General features: G+C 47.7%; 3 protein-coding genes across 7 annotated transcripts in view; 1 reads left to right on the top strand and 2 right to left on the bottom strand.

The window, feature by feature from the left end:
* The window catches only part of LOC118883989 (protein POLR1D-like), a 43275-nt gene extending 32167 nt beyond the window's left edge, over positions 1 to 11108 (bottom strand). Inside the window, exon 1 of the mRNA XM_036831205.1 lies at positions 10982 to 11108. Within this exon, the coding sequence (XP_036687100.1) occupies positions 10982 to 11007 (26 nt within the window). The 5' untranslated portion in view covers positions 11008 to 11108. The remainder of the gene's footprint in view (positions 1 to 10981) is intronic.
* POLR1D (RNA polymerase I and III subunit D) lies at positions 9498 to 11114 on the bottom strand. The gene is made up of 2 exons (XM_036831204.1): positions 10982 to 11114; positions 9498 to 10079 (listed from the first exon to the last, which is right to left on the bottom strand). Exons 1-2 carry the CDS (start codon positions 11005 to 11007, stop codon positions 9704 to 9706), a joined length of 402 nt encoding a protein of 133 aa, XP_036687099.1. The 5' UTR covers positions 11008 to 11114; the 3' UTR covers positions 9498 to 9703.
* A 1401-nt stretch (positions 11115 to 12515) lies between these two features.
* LNX2 (ligand of numb-protein X 2) overlaps positions 12516 to 14071 on the top strand; it is an 86791-nt gene continuing 85235 nt past the window's right edge. For 2 of the 5 annotated variants that reach the window (XM_036831198.1, XM_036831197.1), the window contains exon 1: positions 12516 to 12651. The gene's annotated coding sequence lies outside the window, so the exon portion shown is untranslated. Of the gene's footprint in view, positions 12652 to 13437; positions 13620 to 14071 lie in introns of those variants that run through there. The other 3 variants (XM_036831201.1, XM_036831196.1, XM_036831199.1) reach the window with 2 other exon arrangements.

Genomic DNA, 14071 nt, shown 5'->3' with positions numbered 1-14071 from the left:
TCCCATCCGCAGACCTCTGGGGAGGAGAAAGGGGCTAGAGATTGAGTTCCGCCACCAATGGCAATGATTTCATCAATTATGCCTGTGTAATGAAGCCTCCATGAAACCCCAAAAGGACAGGGTGCAGAGAACCTCCGGGCTGGTGAGTGCGTGGAGATTTGAGGAGAGGTGGTTGCCCAGAAAAGGCATGGAAACTTCACACCCCCTCCCACAGACCTTGCCCATGCACCTCTTCATCTGGCTGTTCATCTGTATCCTTTATAATAAACTGATAAAAAGTAAGTAAAAAGTAAGTAAATGTTTCTCTGAATTTTCCAACAAATTAACTGGGCCCAGGGATGAGGTCATGAGAACTTCCATTTTATAGCCAGTAGGTCAGAAGCACAGGTAAAATAACCTGGATTTGCAGCTGGCATCTGAAGTGGGGTTGGGTAGGTGCAGTCTTGTGGGACTGAGTGAGCTCTGATACTATCTCCAGGCAGACAGTGTCAGAATTGAATTGCTTGACGGATTGCTTGATGGTGTTGGAAAACGCACACTGGAGACCTTTATGTGCTATCAGGCCATATACAGACTGGGATTTCTGATAATTTCCAACCAAAACAAAGTTCATTTTCAATGGCAAAATAAAACTATGCGACTCTACATCAGTTCACCCTATTAGATTTTATTTTTTGAAATATTATTGTCCAGTGAACTCCCCAAATCTGAAACCATGCAGTAGGTATGTAAAGTAGAGCAGGTGCTCACAAAATCAACAGCGGCTGCCTTGGGGGTCAGTGCTTATGACCATGAGATGCACTCAATGGGAACCACTTCTGGCCCTTCAGATCCAAATAAAACAACATAGCCAACTTTTCTCAGCTCAGGTGACTTTTCTGGACTCCCCTACCACCTGGTCGATACATGTGTAAGATCTGAGTGGTTCCTACTGCGCGGGATACTTGGTTGGGACTCCATCTCTGTCTGCTCTGGTCATGACCACCTTTTGCCTAGTGAACTCCTCCCTGTGGGTCCCAGCATGTTGTCATCTCCATGTGGACGGAGTATGCAGCTAAAGACATACAACTAACTACAAACTTGTGGTTTTCAACCCCAAAGCTTACAGAATAGTTATTTCAGCATTACAAATTCAAATTCAGCTCTTAAGATATTCAATTAAAAAATACAGAGTGTCCATCTTCTATTCATTCATGTGATAAATATTTTTTGAACACCTACTATGCTTCAGGCACTGCTCCAGCGGCTATAGAGACATCGGTGAACACACAGACAAAAGTCTCTGCCCTCATGGAGCTTATGTTATAGTATGTGTGTGTGGCAGGGGTGGGGGAGGAAAAGATAATATAGAATAAATGCAATAAATAGGTGAATTCAGTAAGGGCTGTATTTAAAAAAATACTGCAGGGTAAGGGTGTTGGGGGAGGGGCTATGGTTTTGAACAAGGTGGACGAGTGAGAGGAAATGACACCTTTCCTTTAGTTCCGAAATACATAGCTCTTTGGTCTACCCTGGTTGCAAACTCTGTGAAGGCAGGAACCAAAGGAGATTCATCTTTGTATCCCAGGTGTACCTGGTCCATGGCAGGACTTTAGAATAACTGCTGAAAAAAAAAATACATATATTCTGTATTTTTCCAAAGCAAGGCTACTTGTAATAAATGGTATAGATTTATCAGACAGCTGGCCAGGAAATGGACGTAGTATTTGGCATTGACAAAACAGCATGCCTTAGAATCAAATCCTTGGAATTCCACCTCGTGGTACCCCAAATAATAATTCTACAATGTTTGTTCCACTAGAGTTCTGTGGGGACAAGATCCCCAGGATAATCCATATCACCCTTCCATATAGTTGTTACTGCAAAATCAAAATGTCCTTTGATCACGCTTAAGTGGGAGACGTGCTGCCTTTTATTTTAGACCAATAGGAGAAAAGATAACAAATGTTGCATGGGATAGAGGTGGTAAGGGATGTCAGTATCCAAGGCTCTTGGCAATACAGAGAAGACATCAGGGAGATGGATTATAAGGTATAGCCACCTTCACTGAGGCGCTCCACGACGCTCATCACCTCAGCTCTTCCTCCCACTGAAGCCACAGGACAGGCATGCTTCCTTGCCCCACTCAAGAAGCCCTTTCCTTCTTGGAGCTTATTACTGTGGTGGCTGAGTATGCAAGTGTCAGCTGATAAGTGTACAAAATAATGTCAGTGCAACTGCAGTTTTCCCTCCCTGCCGTGGCAGTCATGCTCAGACACTGACACTCAATCACGCACACACGGTCATTCATTCATTCATCAACTAAGGACTGACGAAAGCCTACTGCGTGCCTGGCATGGTTTTAAGTGCTGGGGATACAAAAGCAAACAAGGACAAAGCCCTTGCCCTCTGAAAGGCTACATTCAAGTGGAGTTAGACAATAAATGGATAAATACATAATATAACGTCAGTTAACAGTGAGGACTATGGAGGAATGAAGCCAAGTCAGGGGACCGAAAGCGATGGAGGTCTGGCTGTAGGCGCACGTGTTATCTTGGGTTAGGCGGTCTCTGAGGTGGTCCTAAGGATTCCCCACCTCGTGGCATTCCTGCCCTTGTGCAGCCCCCTCCCTTCACTTCTAACAGAAGGGCAGACGTGATGGACTGTCATTGCTGAGATGAGGGTGTAGAGAGACTGAGCTTCCATCTTGCGTTCTCCCTCTTCCCTGGATCTCTTGCTCTGGGGGAAGCCAGAAGCCATGGCGTGAGGCCGTCCCACGTGAGCAAGCTTGGAAGCCCATCACCCCCATTCAGGCCTTCAGACAGCTGCAGCCCAGGTGACACCTTGACTGCAGCCTTGTGAGAGGTCCTGAGTCAGATTCCTCCAGCTCAGCTCCAACCAGATTCCTGACCCACAGAAACTGTGAGGAATGTTTTTTGTTTTCAGCTGCTGAGTTTTAGGACAGTTTGGTATACAGGAACGGGTAACTGACACAGTGGTCAAGGATGGCTTCTGAGTAAGTACCTTGGAAAGAGACAGCCATGTGAAGATCCGGGGGAAGAGGGGCTGGGGATGTCAAGGGCAAGTGCCAAGGCCCTGAAACGGGAACAAGCTGGGCAAGTCTGAAACAAGTGCGAAGGCCAGTGCGATGCGGAAAGAAGAGACAGGCAGAGACCCCCACGGATAGAGAAGCACCCAGTCCTAGAAGGCTGCTGCTCTAGCCACCACTAACTGCCTTAAACAAGCGCCAACATGACAACAATAACAGTAAGAGCTAATGTTTGAGTACTGAAGTGTACTAGGAATCGTGCTAAGTGCTTTATTGCGTTTATTCTTCACAGTAACCCTATAAAGTAGGTATTATTATCAGCTCAGTTTTATAGATAAGGAAACTGAGGCTCAGAAAGGCTGAGTGGCTCTCCCACATTTGCAAGTTAGGAAGCAGTAAAGCGGACATTCAAACCAGGCCCTCTGCCTTCTGAGTCCTTACACTTCACCTCTACACAGTACTGGCGAAAGAGGCCCCTAGAAAGAAAGCCTCTTTCACCCTTAAAAAAGAAAAACCAAAAACCAAAAAAAAACCCCTCCAAACCCCAAAGTGTTAAGCCAACTCTGGTCCAGCCCCTGTCTGATTAGATGCTCTGGGCAGCTTGATTTTCTCTAGGAGCCCTTTTGAGAGAATTGGTTTGAGGCATTATCTACAATTGCTCTGAGGTCTGACCCAAGTCAGCGTGGTAAACTTAGAAAAGCACACAGGTAGCTTTTCTTTTTGACATTTATTAAGAGCCTTACATAACAAACCTGGAAGTTACTGAGAATCAGTAGGTAAAATACCAATATATTCTATTTTATGCAATTTTATGCTTAGCTGACATAGCTTGAGCCCTGACCTCCTATCAATATTCAGATACCTGGTACCCAATCAGGTATCCATCTGCTATAGAACTTGCTTTTCCTTCCTGCTTAACCTTTGTCTTGAAGCTTGAGGAAGACTATAAATATTCCATCAGAATCTTAATCTCTTTGTGAAAAGAGGAGAAACACAATCCATTTATCTTTGATTTTTATCTATATTCAGTTACATTAGGAATGCTATTTTAAACTATCTTTTTTTAAAAGAAATGGCTTTAGCAGACTGAGAACCTTCCATACAGGGGTCCATAAATTTATATTATAGTGCTGCATTTAGCCAGAGGAAACAACAAAAAAAAATAACAGAGGGCACTAAGGTTTTTGTTTTCAAGTTTTCACCTAGAAGAAATATGAATGAAACCAGCTTGTTCGACACAATTAAGGATATTATAGTAATAACATTAATAGCTAACACTGATTGAGAGCATGCTATATGGGCCTGATACTGTCCTAAGCACTTTGACTATATTGTCTAAATTAATAGTTATAACATCCCTATATGGTAAGTATTATTGTTATCCCAATCTTACAGATGAAGAATCTCAGGCACAAAGAGGTCAAACAGCTTGTCCAAGGTCACATAGCTAAAAAGTCTAGCGCCGAGACCAAGACTCAGGCAGTGTGATTCCGACAGTGCAAGCTCTTAACTCCTACACGATACTGCCTCGCAGTTATCAGTTATTTAGCCTGAAAAGATGTGCAGGATCCCAGGCACAACCACTTCTGCTTCTAAGAAAGATATGCTTCTTTCAAAAATACCAAAAACAAAAGTAAGATCAACTCTCCTAATACACATACATCTATTAGCCAAGCCCAAACTCCTACAATATGCTACTGCCCTGCACAATAACTCAAAATTCTTTATTATAATTATTAGGTAAGTACATATACAGATTAAAGACACATGCTATGAATTTAGGCACTAATAAAAACTACACGCACATACAAAGCTGAAAGTTTATTCCTTTAAAAAGGTTCATCATTTTGCTTTTTTTGTTGCTCAGTAATCTCAGTTTATCTTCTAGAAAATTCTTAGCATGTTCTCATTTTTCCTCGGTCTCTCTTTTCTCTGCTCACATGTCACCTCCTCAGAAAAGCCCTCCTCAACTAATCAAACTCTCCGTGCCTTCTCAAACCCCATGATTCTTTTACTTCCTGTTTACATCACTACCTTAATTACATTATATATTTATACACTTGTTTGTTTTCTACTCCTGCTGTTAGAAAATAGACTGCACGTGGGGCAGCTTGTTCCCTGCTGTCCCCCTAGTACCTAAACCGTGCCTGCATCTAGCGTGTGCTCAGTGATTTTGCTGAACAAACGAATGAATGAATTCGATGCTCCCTTTGAGGAGAGCCACTTGGTACAGGCAGAGAGCAGCAAGGGCCGGTCAGCTCACTGCCCCGTCTCCTCTCCCCACCCCCAATTTCCACATCTGTAGTCCTGGAGTCTCGACCTTGTTAAAGATGTGAATTCTCACCAGGTAGGGGAAGGTGGTAAGGGTGGACTCCTATTATCAAGGACAGGTCTAGGAGAGGAGATGGTAAATCCTGCCTTACTGGTTTTGGTTGCAAGGGAGTGGTAGGAAAACAAAGGGCTGTGAAAGGCATGGATGTGGGGTCCTGCTCGACCTCTCTCACCTCTACCCCTAGAGAATCTGCCTCCAAGTTATTTTTTTCCAGCAGGTTTCTGGTATCCATCCTTTTACCTCCACGCCTACAACTGTGCCCCCTTACATTACACCTGGACTGTTACAAATGCCCCCTAACTCCCAGCCATCTTCCAGCGTTTCCTTCCACTCATTCATTCTGCACAGGTGTAGGACAAAAAAGCGAAACCTTTATGGCATTCCCTAGCTCGAGAATCTCGAATGGCTTCTTTACACTGGGAAAAAGGAAACCATTTATCCTGGAACACTATTTCTTTTACAAGTTTGCCTACTTCAGTACTCCATGAATTACTGGAAGGCAGCCTGCCTGATGGTTTTCTCTCTCCAGCGCCCAGGACAGTGGCTGGCAGAGTGGGGGCGCATGAAACAATCTTTGCTACGAGAGTGTCCCTCGCCAATTCCATTCTGTGTTCAGCAGATAATACCCTACACTGCACATCAGGGCACTTGGTCGTAAATGCAATCTGATACCTTTTTCATGTGTACAGCTCTCGTCTGCCCTCTCCAAAAGCAGAGGGCTTTTTAGGACAGACTCATATTCTCTTATGTCCACCATTTCTCAGGACTGTTACACTACTAGGTACATGTTTGCTGTATAGAGATCCAAAAATCTAGATTTGGAAGGCATTTCATTATGAAAAAAAAAATACAGACCACACAGTAATTGTAGCTTATAAATTTTCAAATGGCAAAAGAAAAACCAATGTTAAGAATTTGAGCACAAAAGGGCTGGATTTGGGGTCTTTATAAGTACTTGAAAGCAGACCGGTGGATCTGGGCAAATTTCCTAATAGCCCAGTTTGAAGGATAGTACAAAGACGGTCTCTGACTTTGAATTTTCCTAACCAGAAAAGATGACCTTTGTCTACCTATCCTATAGTCTTAATAACATGTTTAAGGGAAACAAGAAGGGTGGGGAATGGTGGGCCGTAGAATTTGGCGTGCTTTCGTATTTCCGGAAATGCAAGACACTCTTCGGTTCAGAATGACACTGATAGGACTACTTTCTATGTAGACACCTTTTCATCTCCACAGAGATTTTGTAGGCCCCTATGCATTATAACAACTAATTAGAACACTTAGATGTCGCAGCTATATGCAATTTATAAATAGTTTGTAAAGTGCTTTGAAAATGGAAAGTGTTAGGCAAGTACTCAAATGATTATATATTAAAAGCCTTTGGCATATAATCATTTTATTTAATAACTGGCTCTTTAGAAGGCACAGTACTTTATAGCTGAACAGAATTTCTGAGCTTGAACCACTGATATTTTATTTAGAGTGAAATGCTGTTAGCAAATCAGATACTGATCAAGTTTTTTTCAGTTTATATAAATAAATGTATGATTCATATCTATCTCCCTCACTTTTTCATCGACCAATTCTGCCTTCCCTTAGGTTCCTACAGACTTTTTGCAAAGATTCCTCCCACACCTCAGTGACTCACGGTTATCCTGCCTGCCCTGCCCTGTTTTTTCCTTTCACATGTCTGCCTTGTCAAGGCGTTTTGTATGTTCCTGAGTTTACGACTACCCTAAACGGATTCAAGACTGCATGCAACATCATCAGTGACAATAAATCCTTTTAGGAGCAATGAAGCCATGAGATGTGGCAGGTGGCCACCAGTGGGTGCATCTCCACCAGTGGGTGTCCTGTTATTGATAGACTTCAGTCTACTATCACCATTCCACACTGCTATGTCCACTAATTAAACCTGGCTTTCATCTCCTGACAGGTCTTGGTTCACAGGCATTAAACTTCATTTAAATAATCGTGTTTACTATTACCACAGAACTACTCATAGGCAGAATTGTAGAAGAGGCAAACAAGTGTTTGATTGTTTACCACTATGCCTTTAGGACTTCCTTACATCTTCAAGTGCTAATGTCCTCACACTGACATTGGCTTTCTCTTACTATTACCCTGGGAAAATACTCCCTGTCCCTGCCCCATAACTTTGATCTTTCCCCATCCATTCCTGCTCCCACTTAATTTAGCCTCCAACATCCTACAGTATATTTTCATTATTGGAAAACCCAAACTAAGCCATTCTTCTTGTACGAGTGTTAATGCTTAGCCTTTTTAGGCCCTAAACTAATGCTGCCAGCTGCCCATCGACCTCCCCGTTAATTCCAACCCATATCTTTCTGTCCTCATGTGACTCATTCATCATTCTCCCCTCTTTGAAAGTCTTGGCTTCCACAACTTGACTGTCTACAGACTTTCCCACCACGTCATTGGTTGCTCTTTTGCCCAACCTTTAAATACTGAGCTTGTCCAAGGCTTGGCTTGGGCCCTCTTCTTTATTTATTTAAAAAAATTTTTTTAATTCTTTGGCCTTGCCACAGGGCACGTGGGATCTTAGTTCCCCGATCAGGGATCCAACCCTCATCCCCTGCAGTGGAAGTGCAGAGTCTTAACTACTGGACCACCAGGGAAAAGGCCCAAGCCCTCTTCTTAATCACACTCCAGTTTCTATGGACTTACCTCATCTTTATGGCAAGAACTCACAAAGTTTATCTCTACTTAAATCTCTTTCATGGCCTCCAACTCCTGTCTACAGATGACCTCATTCAACAGGGAACGTTTGATTCCAGTCACCTTCTCTACCTCCCAATCAATCCCCCCCACCCCCAAGCTTCCCGTGTCAGTAATTTCGCCCCATACCTCGATAGGAGTCACCCTTCTCTTTCCTCACCTTCCACATCCAATTCCTGAGGTCTACCAATTCTGTGCCAGTTTGGCTCTTAAACGTATCTCAAATCCACAATCTTTTCTCCATCACTAGCTTATGGCCCTTCCAGGCCACTTCAGCGCTTACAGTTTATTTGCTTCTACCCTGGCCTCTCTACAATCCATTCCGACACACTGTGATCAGTTACTCAGATGTCTTCCCATTGTACTTCCCAAAGTCCTTTCCACACCAGAGCTCTTCCCATGGAGTCTATCGTAGGCCCTTCTCCTCCTTGCTGGCCCTGCTATAGATCCGCACATCTTCTTTCAAGACCTTTATTTCCTCAAACCACCAGTGTTCTGCTTCAGGACTTTTGCAAGTGCTATTCCCCCAGAATGCTTTTTCTTTTTGCACAGCCAGCTCCTTCTCTTCCTGTGATCTCTGGAAGATCCTCTCTGCTTCCATACCTAAATCAGATTCCCCTCTCAGAGTACTGGGGGGTGGGGTGCTCAGGTTCAAAGGTTGACAGATATTTAGGGTGAATTAAGAGTCAAGTTGGGGTAGGACAGGTATGAGACACAAGGCTGAAGAGGTAAATAGGGCAGCTCTTAAGTGTGATTTATGAATATTTTAGGTTTTCCAAAAAAATCATTTTCCCCACATGCAAGTTTCCTCTTCCCTGTCCTTACTTTCTCTCAAATACTGTTCCTTTTAATGTAACCCTGGGCTATAATGAGATACCTACCCAAGGACTGAAAATGTTATCTGGTCATCCCAGTTTTCTCCTTCTTTAATATATTAGCATCCTGAAATTAGAGCACTGAACTGGTATCTGTCCTATAAATGCTACCATAAAGATGGAGCCTGATACCACCTAACATTCTCACGTGAAACCAGAATTCTCACAATTCTTTCAAATTATTTCCCACCCTTGCCCAATCTACCAATCATGGCAAAGGATGCAGTTGTCTCATGAATTACTAAAAACATCTAGGAAGAGGCCAAGTCCTCCCTTCACTCCCACCTTTCTTTTCTAGACTATCCACAGCCTATCTGGGGTCATGCTCTATTGCATCTCTCCCTCGCCCCCAATCACAGGTGTGCATACACATTCCTTTCAATTCCCTTGATCAAAGTCCTTGTCTAGGCCTCTGATTATCTCATAGTTTCCTCACTTTCAATGTTGGTTCAATTAAAAGAAAAAAAAAACAACCACAAAAACCTAAAATAGTCAACCTCGAGGACAAAGGAAAAAGAACCACTCAAATCAGTTTAAATAAAAGAGGGAATTTATTAGAAGAATACAGTTTCTTGCAGGGACTCCAACAGCTGAAATGGGTTAAGAGCTAGAAGCAGGGCTTTCTGCAGGACAGATCATGTTATAATCACAAACATTTACTTCTGGGTTTTGCAAGAGCACGAAAAGAATATCCTAGCGGTCAGTCCTCCCTGTATAGTGCGTAAGGCACTAGAATGTGGCTTCATTTCTGCTGGCTTTTTGATCCTTATATTCCTTTATGCTGGCCTCAAACTTGTCAAGCACATGCTGGCAGACATTCATGAGCTCAGTCAGGCCTCTCTGAAAGGGCTCAACAGCTGGAAGGGCACCTCGAGTCTGTATGCGCAAATTAATTTTGCTCTCTGAAGGATGGGTTGTAGTGTAACCACAAAATTCCACTTCCGGGTTCTTCATGATCATGTAACGAAGAGAATTTCCTAGGGTATGGTCCTCCTCGTGCAATACAAATGTCACACAGTGTCTATCTGTCCCAGCTGCCTGGACCATTTCCAGGGCTGTCTTCCTCTCGCCTTCAGCCATTGGGGTCTTCAATCCAGATATTTTTCTACACACATATTTTTTATAAAAATGAGATCACACTGAATACGGTTTTGTAACTAGCTTTTTTTCATCTACTATATCACAATTGCAACACGTTATTACTCTAATGCACTCCAATGACACAGAACGATTAGCACTAACCCTTATTATTTTCCTGCCTCCACGTATTCTACCAATCAATAATTTATTGCCTCCAATTTCTCCCTTTTCCATTTGGCCGTCCACATGGCCACAAGGGGAGTGTCCTTAAAACAAAAAAGTTTGCTAAAATTTTCTTTTGGTAGGCTCACAAGAAAGGGATAGGATTAGAATAGGGTGGGCTCTGCTACAGGATGAAAAGGAAGTTGAAAGGCGTGGAAAAACGCAGATTATCGTAAAAATAGAAACTAAAGATCATCAACGTGCAGGGCCAACTAGGGCTTCCGTTTGCAGGAGGTAAGGAAACCAGAATGGAAAGTCTGAGAAGAGCACCAAGCAGGAGGGAGAAAGCACTCAGCGCACCGAGTGGATCAATTAGCGCTCGGCACAGAGGAGGGACTTGGGCCCGACCAACACACCACCCCCATCGCTCGGGGAACAGTGGCCTGGTGCACGTTAGCTTTATTTACTCTTCCTGTTCCAAATGGGGGTGGGCAGTTAGGGGGCTTAACTCTGGTCTCACAACTCGTGTTCCCTCCTTGATATCGAGTGTACTGAGCGTCTCCACGCAAGCAACCCAGGTGTCCCCCCCTCCCTTCCCGATCGGGGCCCCTCTCCCCGCCCTGGCGCCCACTGCTCCCTCCTCGCCTGTCCTCCCAGCCAGGCCCTCGCTGCCAGGCCGGGCCGCGGAGGCTAAGGCCCCGGTCGGCCGCGGGCTCCCGGTGCAGGGCGCGGCCAGCTCCTCCCGCCCCCCTCCTCGGCCGTTACCTCTCCAGCTCCTGGTCGTCTTCCATGGCGGGGGCGACTTCCGGGATCCTCAGGTGGTGCTGGCGGGCCGGAGGCGCTGTCCCATACCTCGAAGCGAGCAGGCGCCGCAGGAAGGAAGGACTGACGGGGGGAGCGCGGACGGAAGGAGGGAGGAGGAGCCGCAGCGGCGCGGCAGGGCCCAGCCACTGGGCGGGGCAGGGCCCAGCCACTGGGCGGGGCGTGGAGGCTCCGCCGCGGAGCCTCGCCCACGGGCCCCGCCCCCGGCGCGCGGAGGGCGGCGGCCAGGCCTGAGCCGTTCACCTGCGCTCCTGAGCGAGTCGGCCCGCAGAGCTAGCCGGGAGACTGGTGCGGTCGGGCTCCTGCCCCGCCCCGAGGCCGAGACCGGCCAGTGGGCGCCGGAGCTCAGCCCTTGGCACCTTCCCTCCCGGTGATGGCGAAGGGGGCGGGGCCTTACCTGCCGCCCCCAGATCACCTTCCTTCTTGGAGCCAGGATAGGGCCTTTTTCTGATTTGCTGCTGGCCCGGTGGGGGACGGGATTAATCCCAGGAGGGACCACACTTCCCGGGGACGGGGGCGTCATGGCACGACAGACTTACACTATAGTTGAGCAACACACTTTGAAGAATTTCACCACAGAATAGCATGGGTGTAACACAGTATTTGTCTCATCTGGGATCTTGCAGCTGCACAGCTCAACTGGGTCAAAGGACGAGCGTTTGTTTTTTATCTTTGGGGGAGAGGGGAGGAGTGAGAGTTTGGAAGGAAACTGTCCCCACTCCCCATCCTTTCTCTTCTAGGATCTTTTTCTACCCCGGAGTACGTCCTGCCTGGCTTTGGACGTCCTTTTCCCTTTTGGCCTCTTAAGCCTCCTCACCTGCGGAACCTCTCGCTCACCTTTGTTCCCAGGTGCCCCTGCCCCCACCTCGGCAACCTTTCACCACCCAGACTCGCTCTCCGCCCTCCTTCTCCCTTCGTACCTCTCCGCTCTCCGTCCCCTCAGGTGTTCTTCGCCAATAACCCTCTCCCCTCCTGGCGGTCCTGCTCCCCTCGCCCCCATCACCCCGGCCAGCCCCGGTCCCTACCCCCCGACCCCCGCTGTCCTCCCGCCCGACACGCCCACAGTTGTTTTCCGGCGCCACCTCTTCTTACCCCACCCCCGATCCCCTAGATGTTCACCACCTCCCCCAGCTGTTCCCCTTTCCTCGCGCTGTCGGCGGTGAGCGCAAGAGGCACTTCCCGAGCGCGGGGAAATCAGGCGGGCTGCGTGGACAGCCGAGGGGTGGGGGAGGGCAGGCGGCGAGGGGCGGTGCGAGCTCACTCTAACTCCTAGTGACGGCCCCGGCCTGGCCCGCCCCCCGAGCTCTCGGATAGGTGGGGCCGCCTTCTGGCCTCCCCCCTCCCGCCCTATGCTGTCGCCGATTGGCCCGGGTGCGGGTCGGGTTGCGCGGCCCGGCCCTGGCGTTCGCCCGTGGGAAGGCAGCAGGGGCGGTTGAGAAGTGAAGTCTTGGCCAGAGTTTGCTTCTTGCCAGGAAATCCGCGGCGGCGGCGGCGATTCCCGACGGAGCGGAGGCCGGCTGGCCCCGCGCTCCCTCAGCGGGCCGCGGAAGTGGAGCCGACTCTGGGCTGCGACGCCGGGAGCCGGGACGTGCCCGGGCAGGCGCGCTCCCCCGGTGAGTAACTTTGCCCTGCCCGCCTCGCTCTGCGCCGGCTCGCGGGTCCGGCCGCGCCTCAGGTGCGGGCGGCGTGGGGTGTGGGGCGGCCGGCGCCCTGGAGGCGGCCGGAGCGGCGCCGCGGCGTCTTCCGCGCTCTCCTCGCCCGGCCGGGCTGCGGGGACGCGGACCGGTGTGGGGCCGCCACGCTGGTCCGGGGCGGAGGGCGCGGGCTGCCGGCGCCGGGGGCCCGCCGCTGTTACCGTTTGGTGGTTCCGGCCACCGTCTCGCTGGTCTTTGCGTCGCTTGCTCCAATTTTAGGGAGGAGAGAGTTGGGGATGAGTTTTCTGTTTCCTGCGTGTATGTTGTCGTGAATGAGAGTGCCGCCAGATGCCTTACCTCGGTCTTGTTCCCTGCAAAGGAGTGGGGAGAGATGATACCCTCGGTCCCAGCCTGCTGCCTGTGAATTCTCACCCTTGCCTTTAGACTGGAGAGGGTGGGAGAGAGATTTGACATCTTCGAGGGAGTAATTTCAAAATTCGGATCTTGATTTGGAAGCAGTCGCACCCAGAGCACCATTCAGGAAAGACATCACTCGCTTTTCAGAGCTTCATGCCCTGTTTTAGACGAAGGACTTTCCACTTAGATATAGTGTTTCTTCTGATGTTTCTGTGTACATTTAAGGTTATGAATCAGGACGTTCGTATCTGCCAGGAGCTACAGTACACTCATGCGTGGCCTTAACTGTGTAGCTGTTTTCTTTTTAAATCACAGAAACGAAATTGAATGAAAAGCAGCGGCGGTTCAGGAGGAGGAAACAATTGTGAGCTCTGGTTGACTGGACCTGTCTTCACTTTAAGAATTTCACATTCTTGCAGCAGTGGTACTTATTTGTAGATTGGCCTTCGTCCCAGGACAGATTTTGATTTTTATTTATTTATTTTTTTTCTTGCTTGTACTATGACGCAGCACTGATGAAGTTGAGCTCAGTAGGTCAATTTTATTTCCTTGGATAGATTTGATTCCCATCTCCACACCCCTTTAGAAAATGGACTTTGATCTTGTATCCTTTTTGGCCTGTCAGGGCTTTCTTGAGCCACGAATAACACAAGTTTTGCCTTTTTTAGCTTGTCCAAGTCCCACACATGAGTTTTCCCATAGGGGTAAAATGTAGGCCAACTCGGAACCAAAGTAGAGTAACACTACTTTTTTTTTTTTTAATTAATTAATTTATGGCTGTGTTGGGTCTTCGTTTCTGTGCGAGGGCTTTCTCTAGTTGCGGCAAGCGGGGGCCACTCTTCATCGCGGTGCGCAGGCCTCTCACTATCGCGGCCTCTCTTGTTGCGGAGCACAGGCTCCAGACGCGCAGGCTCAGTAGTTGTGGCTCACGGGCCTAGTTGCTCCGCGGCATGTGGGATCTTCCCAGACCAGGGCTCGAACC

The sequence above is a fragment of the Balaenoptera musculus genome, chromosome 18 (genome assembly GCF_009873245.2).
Source record: "Balaenoptera musculus isolate JJ_BM4_2016_0621 chromosome 18, mBalMus1.pri.v3, whole genome shotgun sequence".
Classification (NCBI taxonomy): Eukaryota; Metazoa; Chordata; class Mammalia; order Artiodactyla; family Balaenopteridae; genus Balaenoptera; species Balaenoptera musculus.
Note: the sequence above shows the minus strand (reverse complement) of the source record. Positions and strands in the feature narration are given on the sequence as shown.